General features: G+C 27.2%; 1 protein-coding gene across 1 annotated transcript in view; it reads right to left on the minus strand.

The window, feature by feature from the left end:
- LOC132920527 (zwei Ig domain protein zig-8-like) overlaps window positions 1-18344 on the minus strand; it is a 361370-nt gene extending 343026 nt beyond the window's left edge. Inside the window, exons 1-2 of the mRNA XM_060982984.1 lie at window positions 17944-18344; window positions 5667-5936 (exon numbers count right to left, since the gene is read on the minus strand). Of these exons, the coding sequence (XP_060838967.1) occupies window positions 5667-5745 (79 nt within the window). The 5' untranslated portion in view covers window positions 5746-5936; window positions 17944-18344. The remainder of the gene's footprint in view (window positions 1-5666; window positions 5937-17943) is intronic.
- Window positions 18345-19954: the final 1610 nt, after the last annotated feature.

Genomic DNA, 19954 nt, shown 5'->3' on the forward strand with positions numbered 1-19954 from the left:
GGGTAAACCGGTCACAGGCGTTTTTTTTAAAAAAAAAAAAAAGCTATCATATTTTAAAGTTAACCAACACTTTTGCTTAATAAATTATGTTATCGTTGTATATAATATGAGTTTTATAATATTCATATGGTTTTCTCGAGAAAAAATGCGTTGTGATTTCTTATCACATTATTATTCTACAACAAGAAAAATGATACATTTCAACAACATTATAAGATTATATTGTTTACCATATTTTCATTTTTTTTTTGTGTGTATATTATATATTGTATACATACAATAACATTTTGTACTTTATAAGTTATTTATATTATATTACTTTATACAATTTATTATTGTAATGTTTAGAAAACATTTACGAAAGAAGTAAGACCGGTCAAAATTTTTACATATAGAATTAATAATTATATGGTCATTTTCAAAAAAAAAATAAAAAATTCTTATTCTCATCAACTATAAAAAATGTTGCGAACACGTGTTACTGTTTAGATTCTAACTTGAACTATTACCAGTCCAGTCATTATTATCAGGAATATTTGTTGTATTGCTTAGGTAACAGATAATATGAAAATTTGCTCCTATAGTTTTAGCTATACGGCAGTTAAAATATTTATATTAATGTATTTAATTTATAGCTATATAATACGATCGCGGTTATAAAAAAATTGTTATCGTGCGATTTGAACGTTTGATGACTAATAAGTGTAGTCAACCCATTTATAGCATCAGGGCCAACGTGAGTGTGAACACTCCATTTCCGCACGAATAAGGGGAGGTTAAAAAAAGCCTCCCGTATATTTTTTTTTAGTCATATGTATTTTAAGCTCTTTTTGTTTTTAAATGGGAAATTTATTACGCACAGCATACATTATACACTCCCTTCCCGGTATCCTACCCCACGGGACGCATCGGTATAACCTGTGTTTTTATCTGCTGTCCGACTGCCATTAATCCCGTCGTCGGTTTTGAAACTCAATTGCGTGTCCATCACCGCAGGGATACGTTACGTGTGTAATATGTGTACATTCCATTTTTATGTTTAAAAACAAAACTGTGTATACGGTTAGAATTTAAACATAAAAATATTAATAAACTAACTACCCGCTCGAAACTGATGACGAATGTTTGGTGGTTGGAGTAAACCTGCAATTGTGTACGTTGGTACTTTAGATTATTATTATAACTGTAGTGCATTATCCCCCGAAAGCAATCACAAAACATGTGATATTTTTTTTAAATGAGATTTTAAAAATGAAACGTTCGCGTATTTATATTCATTAAGAACGTTTTCAGTGGATCGAAATAATTAAGAGTGTTGTTACACAGTGTAACGCCAGAAAAATAATATATTATTAATATTTTTTTGTTTTAGCAAGTAGCTCTTATAAAATGTAATATGTACATTGAACATAAAAATAATTTAAAATAATTACTTCGATATACTTTAAGTTCCTGTCTTTGATATCAGGATATATTAATTATATATTTAAAATTAATTTCACAAAAACTTATTATTGCGAGTAATCAAAAGTTAATACGTCGTATATACCTTAAGTTAAAAAACTATATCATGAAGTTAGTAATTAATTTTCTCGATTTAATATTTTCAATACTTGGTGGAGATTTACCTTACTTTCTTTTATATATCTTGTTTTCTATTCAACTCTAAGTTATTTCCATTTTCATTAATTCATATCACTCAGATAGACAAAATACTTCCAGTTATTACTTTCACATATAAACGAAATAAAAGAAGAGATATTAATATGTATAACATAAAAGAAGACATTAAAATTTAATTTTTATTGAACCGATGCGAATTTCTCTATTTCTGCCAGCTGGCTTTTTCTTATTTCTGTTCTGATAAAAACTCTCTACAACATATTTTTAACTTATTTGATAAAAAATATATTGCTATAATTGATATATGTATACTTTAAATTCTTTTACTTATGTCAAATATCTCATAGGTAGTTACAAAATATTGAACAAAAAAATGTGTAAAACATAGATAATTTGTAGTAACAGAAATATTCAGTGATGAACTCTAGAATTTAAATTTAAATATTATTAATTATCATTATAATCTATCAATAGACTAAAAATATATACATTTAGTGAACACTATGCTTCTAAAAATATAATAAAATTTACCGATTATTTATTGTATATACTTGCATTTATTAATTTATTAATGGAGTTTTGTACCATATTCAGCGTCCATTTACAAACGGGTTTTCACGGTTCTAAATGAGTCGTATTTTAATGTTATCTACTGAGATAATAATATAGGTGTATCGATATGTAATCAAATACATTTAACATTCATCTTTCATTATTCAATAGTTTTTTAAATTAAATTAAAATATTTATCAATTAATATTTCATTTTAATCGTTGTTTATCTACATTGAGTGCAATGGGGCGTTTTTTATTCACCGACATTTATATTAATTATATCATTAACAGGAAATACATCCAATTAAGTAAGTAAATTATAGTTATAATAAACTAAAACTAATCCTTTTACTAACAAATAGTTGATTAATAAAAGACTTGAAAACTTTTAAAACTAATAAATTATTTGCACTAATAGATCTTAGGAATAAAAATTACATTAATTTTTAAAATAAACCTACACTTAAGACTTCCAGTTTCCCAAATTAAAATTAATCAATTACGTATCTATTATATTTTTTATATACATTTAGATTTTAAATAAAGCCATAATAGGCATATTGGTTTTACAGATTTGATATTTATTTTATTGTTAAAATATTTTATTTTAAGGAGAAGGGGAATTCTTTTTACAAGGAGCGCTCAAAAATTGTCGTACAACCCTATCGGCTGATTGGAAATTAAACCTAGATGGTATTAAGAAAACGATTTTTTTTTTCGATTTTATCAGTAGTTTCACTAAGCGTAACTGCGTAAGTACTACCGACAACCGTCGAAAACAGTTGAGACACGGTTTTGACAGAACTCGACTCAGAATCGTTTTCCGTGTGAGATGATTTATCGTTACTTTTAATTTAATACCACAATACCACTATCCTACACCGAGATGAGCGGAACAAAACGAGTTGCGAACACTATTGATCTATATCTTGTTTTTTTTTTTTTTTTTTTTTATTTATAAATATTTTAATTGTTTACAACACGACCTCTATGCTAATATATTAAAACTGTTTCCCATAGATATAATTTACCGTTTTTGCTTTAAACATCGTAGGAAACACTGGTACAACGTCTACCGATGTAATACGCACAAACATTTCGATTTTATTACATTAATATATATTTTTTTTTTTGTAAATTTAAATGCAATAATATATTATATAATATATATATATAAATATCATGTCAAAATATATTGTTTTAGCTAAATTATTCTTAGAATCGACTAGTTTCAAGCCATGTTCGCGATCTGGTGATGCCTGGTGTGGTCGATCAATAGTAAACATCTTAATACAGTATAAAAATTAATATGAAACAATGATGAATTTGTCTTATTCTGTCAGAAATAGTCTAAAAAGAAGATTGGATGGTGAGTAAATTAGGACCCTTTATGCCTTTAAGACATTTCTCGCCGTATATATATATATATATAATATGTTTTATTTTATTTGTATTATTTATAATCGTTATTAACTCAATTATAAACATTGTGTCATCAACCGTCGCAAACTCGTTATCGTAGTTTATTTTTTAGTTACGAATTTATTTTTATTTTTTATATGATATTGTTTAAATACGAGTAGGTACTTATCAATAATATTGTCTCTGTTACTGATTTTTTTCCAACCATACAACTCACACCTCACGCCTTAAGATGGAAATATCAAAAACTTATTATATAATAATCTACTCAAAAATGATCCCCTCTTAATGTCATATTAATCTGGATAATTTTTAGTTCCATCGTTTGTAGGGACCTCAAATCAATATTAAAGTGCCTGATAGTTAATATTAATTGTAAATATAAACATAATCGAGAATCTTTTAGGATAATTAATAGTCATGGATAAAAACTTCATTTTCGTAATATCAATACACAACTAAAAGGGAAAAAACCCTTGTCTATTTTATGTCAACTACGTTATTAATAAGAAAAATTACATTATTTAGTTTTTGCAGCGGACGATAATGTCCTGACTTCTTTTGTATAATACAGCTACAGAATATAAATTGTCTTTTATAATCAAACATATGACGAGCAATAACTATTATTTATTTTACAAAATCGATTTTTATTTGTTAAGATATTTTTATACTAGCTTTCCTATAGGTCCTTTTCTATCTACTATAATAATGATATGATCTTTAATTTTTTTTTTATTAAATATATTGTCAAAATGTTAAAATTATAATAACCACTAAGTTTAATTTTAATATTTAGTCGTATAACTTATATAACATAAATTACTAAGCACAAATTACTATAAAAAATATGAAACCATAGAATATATCCGTTTGGCTCCAACCATAGTTTTTTAATGAGTTTTTTTTTTAGAAATATCGTTTTTATTTATATTTATAATTTTATAAACAATTACCTATTAGTTATTGTAATGACATATATTTCATTATAAGGAAACAACATGGTATACACGCGTTTATAGGAAGCCACTATAAGTAGCACTGTCTAACTAAAGAATTTATTATTATTTATAATTCAAGTAGATCTTAAACCTTTTACTGCTGAGCAAGTTTTCTGCGTGCTATATAAAGGAATGGCAACGAGTACAATAATTGTTTTATAAACGGATTACTATGCAAATAACATAATTTATTATGGACCGTGGACAGTATAATATTTTAACTATTGGGGACAAAAGGTTTTCGATCTTTATGAACATTTTTATTATTAGTGATACACCAAGTTTACGAAGTTAATTTAAATCTAAGTTTACATTGTATTATTACATTAATGACTTAATAAAATGCTTTGATGCATTAATAACTTAATAAATAAATATTAAATATAAATATAAATTGTATTACCTAACTAATAACTTGTAAAACTATTTAAGAATATTATAAATTTTCCTCGTTTTTAACATAGATCAAAAATATTATTTTTTCATTATTTAAGGTTTTTCAGACTCATAATCTAAGTATACCAAATATATTTGAAAACAGTTTTTGTCCTAATTGACACTTTACTGTATTAAAATAAAATCAATTAAGTAAAATCCATCTTACGATCTAATTAAATATATCTTACAGAGTTATTATAACCAACATAATTTATACATCAAGTAATGCGCATTTTAAGTCGTTTGTGTGCATAACAGCTATATATTTTTTAAAAATAATTTTCGTAATTTTAAATATTTTAGTTAGCTTTACCATGAACAATATAATATAATAGCGTTCCGTAGATTTTAATCGACAGATTAAATTACATACTACACGGTCTACGATTATAATTGATATTTTGTCCTCTACGATATGTAATGCTCATAAAATTATGTGTTTATGTGCACAGCTACAAGTTTGCATTGCATGTATTTATATTGTTGTTTTAAATTATAAATTAAAAAAAAAAATGTAATTATACACAAAGAGTTGACTCCACGACAAAATAAAAATGATTTTTGCCCTGACAAAAATTATAATATAGTACATAACATAACGGAATAATGGGATTTTCTTACGTCTTACCTGTAATGACGATAGTAATTGTGCAGACGACGAACAGCATGTCGGAGCACTGGCGGCAAAATCCGTGCCTTAGAACCATGGTGGTGATTTCTGTGTTTGCAAACCGTTGTTCGATTGAATTGGAATATTAATGAATAAACTGCGAATCGTTAATGCCGTTGTTTAGTTACTTTCCCGTGTATGATCACGTAAAATTCAAAACGCAGACTACGGTGCGAGAGCCATTATTCTTCATGGAACAATAAAACGACGTGGTAGCGACTGAAATATCTGTGGAATAAACGAATAAAAATAATTACTAACAAAGTTTATCGATACTTTCGACTAGGTTTATTGTAAGGTGCACATATAGGAGATAGATAGTTTTTTTTTTTTTATAATAATATTTGCGTTTAAGGAATATATAAAATAAGAAACTTAGAAGTCGCTTGGCTGTATCAGCACTAATCCATGTAAAAACGCCCAATTAATGCCTAGTAAAATAATAACCTGTTAGATATTAAAAATAGCTATAATTACAGAGATATCGATTGATGAAATCCAACACACCTGTTTTTGTTTCTTTTTTTTTTTTGCTTACTTAAATTATAAGGCAATAAGGTCAGGTGCATAACAAAAACTAATTTTAATATCGATTATATAAATATCGACAATCGCCACCGCTTATCTCCAACCCACCATTTAATTTCTTAGAACTACAAGTATAACGTATAATTACTTTTTTTTCTATTTCTATTTTATTTGTTATCTTTTAATGAGAAATATAACGTCATACTATAGAGTATAGACTATCGTTATCGTAGACAGGTTAGGTTAGATATCAAGTATATTATATGAATTTGTATTAAGTTTTTATAAACAATTAAATTAATATTATTGTTCATAGGTACAACACGAAATTAAATATTTAACTATATAATATAAACAAGTGAATCGTACATTTCGAGTGGAAGTTATCTGTGGATATAGTGGTTGACAATTAAGTACTTTCAGAAAACTATACAGGTAGGTGCAAGTGCACTCGAATGCACCTCGCACAATAATGTCACTGCTTATTACTGCAGATTTCTCATGCGTACTGTTTTCATTCCATCATATCATTCATCTAAATGACTACATTGATTTGTGATCCCCAAGGGAATAAACACTTTTCAGGGTACAAAAGAGTATAATATAATAAACCCCCTTAGTTTTGACATAACATTATATGTACCTATATATAAGAGCTCCTTTTCTGTCATATAAATATGTGTGTGGAATGTAACGACAAAGTTCTCCGAGTCACTTTACGCATAATGTCTTTTGAAAAGTAGGGGACGCACCAAAATCATTAGCGCGACACACTCGAAATTTTATAGTTATGGACTTACGGTAGAGGTAGACCGTATTATTTATTTAATTGAACAACAACTTTAAACTTGTCAAAATATTTTAAATAATAATATTTTAGAGATATAGTGCAACCGTTTTTGTTGAATAATTTAATTAAATTTTGGTAGTTTTGTAATAAATTGATCAGCTTAACAATGCATTACATATTGATTTTAAAATTATATATATTTTTTATTTTTGGTCTGAAGACACTAAAAAAATAAAAAATTCTTTATTCGTTAACTTCGGTAGAAGTTTCTTGTGACGATCTATACTCTGAGCGAGAAAACACATTGATTTTAAGCGTTACCCTACCATCAATATCAGTTTCAAAATTGCAAGGTGGATAGAAAACAGTTACTAATTTTGGAAGGTCAATAATTTTTTTTCCTAAAAATTGAACACCCTCTATAAAAAATCATTAAAATACGCCGCTGTTTTTTTTTATTAATAAAAAAAACAATAACGGAAAAATTTAAAAAATAGATAAATTTTTTATAACTAACCAATTCAAACCCGATTTATAACTTCTTTTTACTCAAAGCCTAAAATGTATTTTATAATCATCAGCCTTAATCAAAAATAGTTTTTACGTGGTTCATTTGCTCTGATATTTATCATGAAACCGTCTTATCGCCGAATCACATTTAAGTATCGAGTGCGGGAGGTAACCATTATAATAATATATATTGAATTATGATTTTATGTATAATGACAAGTATACCTACATCTATTATATTTTATAATTTAATAAATACGTATATAATTCTAAACAAAGTTTGAATAAATAATAAACAATTGTTGGTAGATAATGTATTTTACTTGTATTGGTAAAAACTCAAATTCCGAACGGGATAATAATTATACTTTATGACGGATATTTTGAAAATCCCAAACGGCAAATGCGAGTGTTTATGTCCATATAGTAGTAAGTCCAGTCGGATGATAATAACTATTTTACTAGTCCAAAATGTTTGTATAAAATACGTGTATCGCTGACTATGTGCTTATGTGTGCTCTGCAAAAGACAGGGACTAGTGTCTGTGTGTGTATATATAATATATAATATATATATAAATAAACATACGCATTAAGCAATATTATATAGAAACGGTAGGTTACATTGGAGGATACAAACAATGCGAATCGTTCGACCATAGAATATGGCGTGAGTAACGGTAGTTATATTGTTCCACAAACGGATTTCACCCTTCTTTTTGCTATTCTTCCCCTGTTGCCGCATCACCCGTCTCACGTTGACCCTTAGGCAGGTAAATAGTGAGTCATATTATAATTCATGGCTAAATGTTCCACACTATTTACCGGGTAATTACCACGTTTTATTGGGCGTACGGTGCATAACGATTCTATGACAATTCAATGGTAATTATACGACCATTTACATTATGTCACGTATACGATACACAATGCCATACACTATACCACGTGTACGCTAGGTCATGTATCAGTCCTCTTCACCGCCCCACACATTACAATTACTGTTTTTACTTAAGCCGATTTAATAAATAGGTATATAATTATTAAATTATTAATCCCTATTTTGTTTTTATTAAATATTATTATATTAGCAGTCAACATTGTACCTAACCAACTGTTGATAATTAATAATATTTCAATCACCGACCTATGTTTAAAAAAGATTTGACCTGATTTTTTAATCTTAATATAACATTATAATAATAAAATGATTATATAATTTAAAATAAATTATTAAAATGGATAAAAAAAAAAAAAATAACAAGAATAGATCCGAAATATTTATTTGGATAGAAAACCTTAGATAGCCGTGGTAATACATTAAATTAAAGAGAATATAAATGTGGGACACGGTAGATGTTTTATTATTATTAAAAATATTACAATCTATACACACAAATAGAATAATAAATAAATTTGTGAATAAACGAAAGAATATAAATAAAAAATTGAACACTTGAGGGGAAAACCGTTCAAAACATCACTTAAATTTGATTTTTAATTAACTTGATATTTTCTTTTTTTATATGGTGCAGAATGCGTTTCGGTAATTACTGCGATGTACATTTTTATATTGTTAAACAAATAATGAGGTTCATTTTTCTTTGACTAATCTATTTGCGTTCAATAAAAATATTGATAAAATACGATACTTTGTATTTCGGGTGGTTGAAATTATTTTAATTAAATTCGTCAATGACAATAGTCAAAAGTTAGTTAAGTAAGTTGATATTTACGGTTTTAAATTTGTTTAAGAAAGAAGTTGATTGGACAGTTTTCGTTTCAATAAATATTTTAGATATCACTTGTATTGGGTACGTCTTGAGTATTTGGTGTTTGATTTAAAAACTTGTGAATAAGTTTGCCGATCGAAAATATTGTTATTTAAATTTGAAATACCGTCAGAAATTTAATTGTGGTACACAACATCGTAATTTAAATTGTCTTGTTTAATAATTATTATGATAAAATGATTATTGATTACCGAGTTGTAGTAATTTTTTTAAAACTATGTATGTATAGTAAATTAAACGATGATTATCATTGTAGATAAGGGCACATTTGGCATGAGTATTGTTGTTTTTGGTACAAGTTATAGATTTTGGGTTTTTTCCACTTAAAACACATCTAAATTTATCATTTGAGTATTGTGACCGTAACTTCAAACACTTAAACATTGTAGTAGTTATTACTTATTAGTTATATATTTTAGATTTAGGTGTTTTGAGTTCTCATTTTGTAAAACATAGGTATCTTTTTCAAAAATATCTTTGTTGTTTAATCATGGTTGAAGGAGAAGTATTTTCGAGAGATCGTCTTCAGCGTTTGTATAATATTACTCACCAAAAACTTGTTTTGTAAATTTCTTTCCTTGGTATTGTTTGTTTTCTTTTATTCAATATAATATAAAGAATTCAACTTTGGATTTATTAAGAAATTTGATATATTATCTAACAAATTTAGTGAAAATGTACGGCTAGGACGTAATTTTTGTGTGTTGAAATAATTTATATTTAAATTCAGCAGGCGATTTGATTGATTATTTAATTATTTTTTCAGTAGGTAACATACGAAATAATTTTTAGAGAAACATACAAAACGATTTTGTACAATTTTATCATGTCATTTTTGCATTAAATATAAAATGAAAATGCAAAACATAGAATTTGCAATTCCTTTTTCTTATTAATATAAAAAATATCGTCTATATTAAAAAAATCATTTAAAATACTTTTAGTAATTGAATTTTGTATGGAGATTTGGTTGATAATTTTAATTTGAATATACTTTATTAAAATATTGATTAATTAGAGAGGTTTCACCTCAAGAGGAATTGAGATTTTTGTTGAGAAAAAGATACTACATTTTTAAAAAACATCCCAAGAAATAAAGAAAAATAATAAATATAGACGCAAACATATCAAGTCATATCAAGAGCAGGACAACAACTGACGGGATGGTGAGATGAATCTTAAGTAAATTTAAATTTTTTTTCATATTATAATAGGTTTTTTTTTATAGTTGAAAGTTTTAAATATTATCTTAAAATTTAAAACTTTGTTTTTTTAGGATTATGTAAAATACATGATATTTTCTTAGGGGTATATTAAATGCGTATAGTAACAAAACGATGTTCTAAAGTTATATGTCTAGTTCTTAGATTGTTTCAATCGTTACAAAGAAAAAAAATAAACTTCAAATGATTTCAAATAGGTACACACAACTTTTTACAAGCTATTGGTATATTTAATTTTTAAAAATGCTGATTTTACTATATGTTGTTATAGATATTATGAACTTTTACTAAATAATTCAAAAATATAGTAAAAATTATCGTGTACTTACTACTTAGTACTTGATATTTTTGTACCCATAGACCTTATGCTAATTTACTGAACATGGTAGTAGTTCTAAAAGCCAAACTTGGGTGCGCTGATCAAAGTACAGTACATACATCATAGCACATATTGTACAAAAAAACTACATGATCATATAATAATTTCAAGTTTTACCATGTGCGTTATTACCCTATTTGAGTATTTTTCTGTTTCTAATAAATCCCTCAATTATTTTCTTAATGAAATAATAATATGCATTATGCACTTATATCATTATAGTCAGAGTATACTAACCATTAATAACAATGTGTTTGGTTAAAGGTATTGCATGACCACAATGTGCCAATGTGCCGCTAGGGAAGACCCTACAACTCAGTGGCATTCACCCACATCCCTCTTGAATGTTTCATCTGTTACAGAATGTAGAGAAGATATATTCTCTACATCGAGGTCTATTAATATAAGCTATAAGATCTATGGTAGCACAATACAAATTATATTCTGATGGAGGTAGATTTTCTATACTTCGTGGCAAATCAGTGCAACCCTCACCAAAATAATTCCTATTATTCGCCTTTACTGATGACACTGTATTAAAATAAAAAAAGTTGCTTACCGCTTTACTGTGCACTTTACAGTAGGCGTCAATCGTCTTTGTAACAGATGTATTCAATTTGAACTAAATGATTAGTTATCATTGTGTATGAAAAACTATTCTGAGCAAGACAATCGGTTAGTCTAAACTCTAAATACACAAAGTAGAAAGTATATTAATTCATTGTATGTTTTTGATGTTGATAATATTGAAGTTATTTATTTTAATATTAGTATTACGATAGGTTGATTGAACTTTTTCCGAAAACATTGCATTTATTTTATTATTATAAAATGTATAGGAAATTTTAATATAGATTATAGATATTTCGCGGAAATATCAAGTATCTATGGTTTAAGAATATCAAAAAAAAAAAATTGGTTTTGTCAAAAACTCGTTTGACGTAGAAATTCCAGGAATTTTTAATTTTTACCTCTCAAAAATACATAATATAAAATCCAAATTTCTTTCAAAATACCACCATATAATTTAAAAATCAACTATACCTATCGTATATGGTATATACACACACAAAACAAATGACACATCATTGTAAAATCAATAGATTCATCACTCCACATAGTTTAAATTATGTATAGTAAAATTATTAGAACGCGTGGGTTTAGTTTAAATAACACCGATTATTTAGTCGATAATTTCTTGTCTAATGTTTCTTTTGGTTATTCTGTGATTACAGCTTAAACTATTTGTACCTGAGCATATATATTTTTTGTTGTTTTTAAATATTAATCAAAAAAGTATATTTATATTAGACTATATTATAAATAATTATTATAACAAACTGGTTTTGTTGGTCTTTAAAATAAATAAAATAATGCGATTCGTTGTAGAAGCGGTCCTTAATTTTTGAAAAAAAAAAATAGTCAAATGCCCTTTTCGACTAAGTATGACATTTATTTTATTGCATTTAAAATCCATTTTTGTCTGGAGTACTGCAGAATGAACGAAAGGTCATAAAAATTCGATGAGAAACCCTTGAAAAACTTTGTTCTTCTTTTTTTTACAGACCCCAAGAGACAACACACACGTATTATGTCCATTTGACACATTTGAATTTTTTCTTCTGTTTTTGTTGTTTTGTTCTTACTTGTAACATAGCAAATGTGGTGTGAAAACAGATTTCCAGCATGAATACAAATATCACCATTATCGTTTCATTCGATAGTTAGCTTTATAGGAAAATTATTCACGTGTTCAACGGCAATATCCATTACATTCGATACGTTATTATTTTACTAGTCATTTGGTCCCGAACACAAATAATAATAGGGTTACTCGATATTCTTGATAAAAGAGGAAAAATACTTACATTTGACGTAAGTTGATGTACTTGGGTGGAAAACTTTTTTTACTCACTTTAATAAAATATATATAGGTTTTGCCGATGGAATATAAAAATTGATGTGTATTATTTATATTTATTTATACATGATGTATGTATATTACATATATACATATACTGTATATGATATACAAATAAATATAACAGTAAGAAATATCTAAAAAATAAATTACTGACCTATACAAAGCTTATGCAAGATTTTGGTTTGACTATTATTAATTTATTAATAAAAAGACAGTATACGTACACGCGAATGTGCAAAGCAGACTGTACACATGGTAAAATAATACAAATAAACTAAGATAAAAAAATAGAAATATGAATATTCTAATTTTATAGTAACTACAACGTTATTACTTGAGAACTACTTATGAATTTCCAATCGCTACGCTATTATAACTTATAAGTCGATTCATAAAATCGTACGTTCTCGTGAATTGTTATAATACCCCTGTACTAATAGAAAAACATTTTTTTTTGTATAATTTTCCTGCCATATTCAATGAGAATAAATCATTTCGAAGAAAAATACACACTTTGTTATGTCTGGCCGTAAAATAAAACGCGTTGAGCACCCGCTAGTCTTAATATACAAGCGCACACACGTACAGCCAACGACACAGGATACGGATTGATGTTCCTCGTAAAATTACCTTCTATTTCCCGTTTCGCGAGATTTGATAAATTCAAGCAAAAACAACACGATCCGTGAGTATAGGCTGAGAATTGGAAGGAAAATCATAAATAAATAATGAGCAAACGCATAATAGAAAAACTATAATATATTGACGACAACTTGTATTATTTTTGTATGCGGGGTGGGTATACATACGTCCAATCGTGCACACCTACATTTCTTTTTTTTACTGCCGTTTAAATATTTAATCTGGATACGATGATACCCGATACATAAAATAAGGTAAAAGATAGACTAATTACTATCTTATGAAAATTTAGTTTACAAATGTTAGTATTGAAAATTATAAATTGTAATGTAAGAAGTGGAATTCGTGTTTTTATAAATTATTATTATACAGATGATAATATAATACTTATGGATATTGTTAGTTTTATTTTATTTTCGTGTAACGCTGAAATAGTACAACAACAGTTATACTCCATAAAACTGTTACCTACTGAAACCATTTATTTCCAATTTGGGCTTAAAAATGGGATTCTATATAGCTTACTACACATTGTCGTTCTATAGTCTTAACAATACCGAGTATAATATTAAAGGAAGAACCTACACGGTGAACAGTAACTATCTAGTCTACCCACCACATCGAGTTGATTTATAAACACACACTCGCCGTGTTACACGCGCCGCAATATTATCTAGTTTGTACTCCGTAGGTACACACATTGCTGAAAATATGCCAAATTGTCTTACAATATATATAATAATATAAAACAGGTTAATTTTGGATATTGTAAAACAACACCGAGCTTGGTGTGAGTACACTACCTACTGTGTAAACTCGAAACATTTAATCTCATATTACGTGCAAAGATATCGACAACACAAAATCAAATTATTGAACACCACATCATACCTATATATTATATTATTATGTGTACCCGGTACATATACAACTACAATATAAAGTGTTCACTATACAAACATATGACATATCACATGTATGTGTATATCGTATACGACGGTAAAAAGGGTCCTAAACCTATAGAATTTTCATAAATAAAATATATATATACATGCATGTCTTTGGACACGCCTAAATAAAATTGTGTTTGGATTGCCATCAAACGCGCATATACGAATATACACGTATAAAAATATTACAACGCACAGCTACAGCTACGGTTGTATTATTATTATTTCTGAATGCAAAGTCCCCCTCTTATTCTAAGTACCCTTCAGTACTCGTATAATTCGTATAATTATTATTATCCACTAATGATGTTGGGGTTGCACTATTATTCGCGCGGTAGCGGTCATTGTACTGCAACTGATCGAATGAAACGGGACGGACGACAGTTGGTTAACAACATTTTATTATGAAAATAAAATTAATAATTAAATGTCTTTTGACGAAGGACAACGTAGTTAACGAAAACGTTACGTAAAAATAAATTATGTATGTGCATTGTGCACCGTCAACACCTAAAGCCAAATAGTATACTTTAAATATTGTAAAACTTAAATTTATAATCGGTTGAATGACATAAAAAATAACGTTATAATTAAATTATAAAAATTTTGCTTTATGTTTTTGAACATAGGGATGACGTTTTAATATAATATATTATATTATAATTATGCACATTACAACTTAAGATTTTTTTTGAGAATTAGAATTATTAGAAAACCAAATACAGTATTGTACTACGAATACACTGTATAGATGTTGAGTATATTTTCTTTAAAATTAATCTTGCTTTTCATGTCACATGAATCAATAAAAACAACACTATTATACATATAATACATCTCCTACTAATCCATTTGTCAAAATGTATATAATAAAGACGTACTAGTTTTAAAATACTCAAATACATCGTCGTACATAATAAATAAAAACTAATGCCACCATAATAAATAAATAATATTAATGGTAGATTCATTTTACGTTGATTTACAGTATTTTTAAATAGATTTAAGATTTGAAGTTGAGATGATTTTAAAATCACAAAACTGTGTTCAAAAAATGAAAATATGTATTATTCTTTTTGAGAATCTTAACATTGTTTATGCTATAAATTCATAAATTTTTTTTTTATATATTATATATATTTTTAATGTCATCACATTTATCTCATGTATTTCGTAATAAATTATGTACAGCTAGTGAAATACATCTTGCAGTAATAGAGAATCAACATAATATTAATCAATTTTTAATAGAACATACAACAAGTAAAAACGCGTTGCATAGAATTCAGGGTTTGTAAAATACATAATGCATATATGTGTTATAAATGCTACGATATATTAATGTAGAATATCAAGCATATTACTGATTCAATTTTTTTTCGAATTAATTGATTCATCAAAAATGAGTTTACAGTTTTCATATTATTAAGAATTACATATGTGGTTGATAAATAAAGTAAAATATTAACACATTTTATTATTTTAGTCCATAATAATGTCCTTTAAGTTATGTAGAATAATATTGATCTGAGCTAAGGTAATAGCTATAATTTCAAATCCATTTAGTATTCATATTTAATGTTAATTGTATGCATAAAAAAGAAAATAAAGAATAATAATTTTGTTTTACATCATCTAATTATCTATATATTTATTAATGAACTTCAATCTTTAAAAGTTCGAAATGTGTTAATTTTATAAAATATGTAGTTTGTAAATCCTATAGGTTATTCTGCTGTAAAATTAAATTATGCTTATAATATTAAAAAAACTAAAATTTATTTAAGGTAAATTTTAAAATCAAATTTTTATAATAAATAATAATATTAATAATATAAGGATTATTTTTTAATGATAATGTACTAGTTCGAATAACATAATATTATAAGTTTAATATTATTAATATTACGTACCTAAACGTCATAATAGTAATTATTTTTAAAGTTGGTTTAATACGTACATAGTTTATTTTATGGATTTTATATAATATAATGATAATATAAGTAGCACATAGGTATACACATTTTACAAGTACCTAAATAATATTATCATACAACTATAATTTTTATTTAAAATTAAATTTCCAATTTATATTTGGTTATTTATTATTATTTTTGGTAAATTTTATTTCAAAACACATTAGTTTAAAGATTAATTTATACTCTATTTATACAGTTTACAGTTATATTTAAACAATAAACATTATATACTTTTAACTAGCATTACAATGGTAAGTATGTAATTATAATGTTCTTATGATTCACATAAATATAATAATACTCTGTAATTTACAAGGGAATAAAAGAATATTTCAAAATAAATGTAGGCCTTACAAGTTTTTACTTCTTATGTTAAAAAATAAATCGATTTTGAAAACTTTATTCACCATTTTGAACATTTTATTATTTTTATAAGCATATACAATAATTATAAATAATATTATCAATTTTAAGTGATTATTTTTTCTGGAATATATTACGCAAATATTAAAATTAATTGTAAACAATCTTTGAATTGACAACTTTGTATTTTACCTACATGTTTTATATTGTTAACCCATCTAATATTTCACCTAATAGTTCATATTATTTATTGTATATATTTGTATACAATTTTATATTGAATAAATACAATATATATGATAAGTATTTAAGTCAATAGACTTTATACCATCACAAAGTGTGAGTCATTTATGAAATACTCAACTTAATAAACGGCTGTATATTTTTAAAATACAAAATTTATTCACAAAAATGTATGCTAAAAAACCTCTTTCTTAAAAAAGAAAAATTACTCTTTGATAAACATTTGTGGATTACTTTGTAGTATTTAAATTTTTCAAATGCGTTGTGGTTTTATTCTTACGAGAAGCTATGTAAATTATTATAGTCGGACACGCATCTCGTAGGATTTTTAAAACCTACCCCCTTAATAGTTTACGTGGAAAGCCATCGACATTCAAAAAGTATTCTTCGTGAAAGGAGAATGGTGAGCGACTAGTTTATAGTGTGGCGATCGCGTGAAAAAGTTTTTATACGACTGAATCGTTTGTATCGGTTAACTCGTAGAATATAGTAAAAAAAAACTCATTTGGAAGTTTTTATACGGATAAACTTTTATAAAGATTGTGTTTTTTCTTCCGATTTGTTAGCATATTTATATATACATATACATATATTGTCATATCGATCTGTCTCCATACATGTGTGTGCGTGTCATTAACTATCGTATACGCAAAAATACATACGACGTTATATATGTGCGTGGAAATAGTTTATAATATAGAATTTGGAAGATTCGTTGAATCGAGCAACGCCACCAAGAATTAACACGGATCGACGACACTTTTGGCGCCATCGTTTCACATACATAATATCATATAATACGGACGCGCATCGCGAAGACGCGTCAACGATATACGCTTAATTTTCCCGATGAATTGGTGGCCCGCAACCGACAACATGCTTTGGATGACCCCCAAGTCCGCGTTTACTGACCTCTCTTAAAGTCCGGAGTGCAGTGCGGCGGTCATCATGGCGGTGTGCTGCTGATCTCCGCGGGTTCTGCAGTGAATAACTGCGCAGTGAAAAAACACCAAACGAAACAAAACCACACTGACGCACACTCGCGATACGATTTCGGTTTTCCCGGACGAGGACGAAAAACTTTTCTTTTAAAAAAAATCAAAAAAAAAAACACATACACACACACGAAATAAAAACCAGCAAACGTTTAAAGGGCGCGGCGCGAATCTGACGACGATGCGAAAATATTGCAATATTATTATTATAATACCGTAAGGCACGCGACGATCTCGACGGCGGACGAAAATCGCGAACGGACAGACGTGCGAGACCGGCGCTCGCGTTCGACGACGGTGTTGGAAATGATTCGGTGGCGAGCTTTTTTCCCGCCCGGCCTGCACCACCACGGTAGAATCACGTCGAGCAAGTTTTACGCAACCGATGGCGCGACGTAGCGGACTTTTCCGGAACCGAGACGACCGCAAGCGGCGTCTGACGGCATAGTGTACCTCGCGCACCTCTTCAACCGGTGAATTATAATTATAATTTATAATTTATTATTATTATTATTATTATTGTTATTGTAATCGACGAATCGCTTTTATAATCCCTTTCCGCAGCCTCTGGTTCGATCACGTGACGTCTTCGGCGTTATAAGATTAAAAATATTAAAGAGATCCGTCGTCGCGTGACGGACCATTTTTTTCACTCATCGCATTACTGTACAATATTTATATATAAAAAGGGGATATCTTTTTCTTTTATTTTTACGTTTTTTTTGTGCTCAGATTTACATCTCAAACGGTCTTAAGATGCACGGCAATAAATGTTTGCAGCACTCCGGTGGTCCAAAATTCAAATGCTTATAAATAATAAAATATTGGTTTATTAATATCCGATGTTCATGTATATTTTCAGTTCGGGAATGTAATTTGATTTTCGTTCTTTAATAATTAAATATAATTAAAAATAATTAAACAAAAAATAAATGAAAAAAATCATCTAAAAACTACGTCATGTACAAAAACATTATTTACTTCTTTTATAATTCGTTGAAATGCAATATGTAATATGAAATTTCGAATAGTTTATTTGATCTAGTTAATTAATTAAAAAGTATACGTATAAAAAGTGTTAAAAAAAACTATTGATGTTAAATAATACAAAATATACATTACATTTTTTTCTTGCTATTTTATAATGATACATAATAATATATATATTGAATTAATAAGCAATATCCATTTAAGAACAATACGAGTATATCACGCGATGAAATCTAATGTTGCTCTAAGTGTATAAAAACACGATATATATCCAATACCTGCTTAATAAGAGTGTACTTTTATAATTATTATTTTATAAGAAACTTATTCGTGAAAGTATTGGTAATTATAAATAGACTTAAAAAATAAAAAATATTACTTTAATTTTTAAACTTTGCTTTAATATTCTATATAAAGATTAATTGTTTTTTTTAACTACAACAAAAATAAATATATGATTATTCTATGTAAAAAATATTTTGATCTTTATTATTGTACTGTGTTTAAAAGACAATTGTCAATTATTACCATATGATAAACAATCAAAATATTTTTGCAAATTCAGTTACCATTTATTACATAAATCATAAGTCATTTGATAATTTACAGTACACTCCTACAATGTCTGTCATTTACGTCAATAAACATCGTTCAATAAGTGCCTACTTTAAAGGTAATCGTCCTAACAAAATTAAGTAATTTTTACAGTTAAAGGATCATAAGCATAAGATCATTTCTAAAAAAATCATGACTAATATTATTGCCACGAAAACAAAAAAAAAAATCTCCAAACGGCGAAAACATAAAACGCCTTATTCTCTTCTTGTGATTTGTCTCCGAAAGGTATATATGCACAGTAATAAAACTAATGTCAAACCATTTTGTCACTCAGATAAATGTTTCCAGTTTGTAATTTGCCACCTTAACTCTTTTTATCG

The sequence above is a fragment of the Rhopalosiphum padi genome, chromosome 2, assembly GCF_020882245.1.
Source record: "Rhopalosiphum padi isolate XX-2018 chromosome 2, ASM2088224v1, whole genome shotgun sequence".
In the NCBI taxonomy this organism is placed as follows: domain Eukaryota; kingdom Metazoa; phylum Arthropoda; class Insecta; order Hemiptera; family Aphididae; genus Rhopalosiphum; species Rhopalosiphum padi.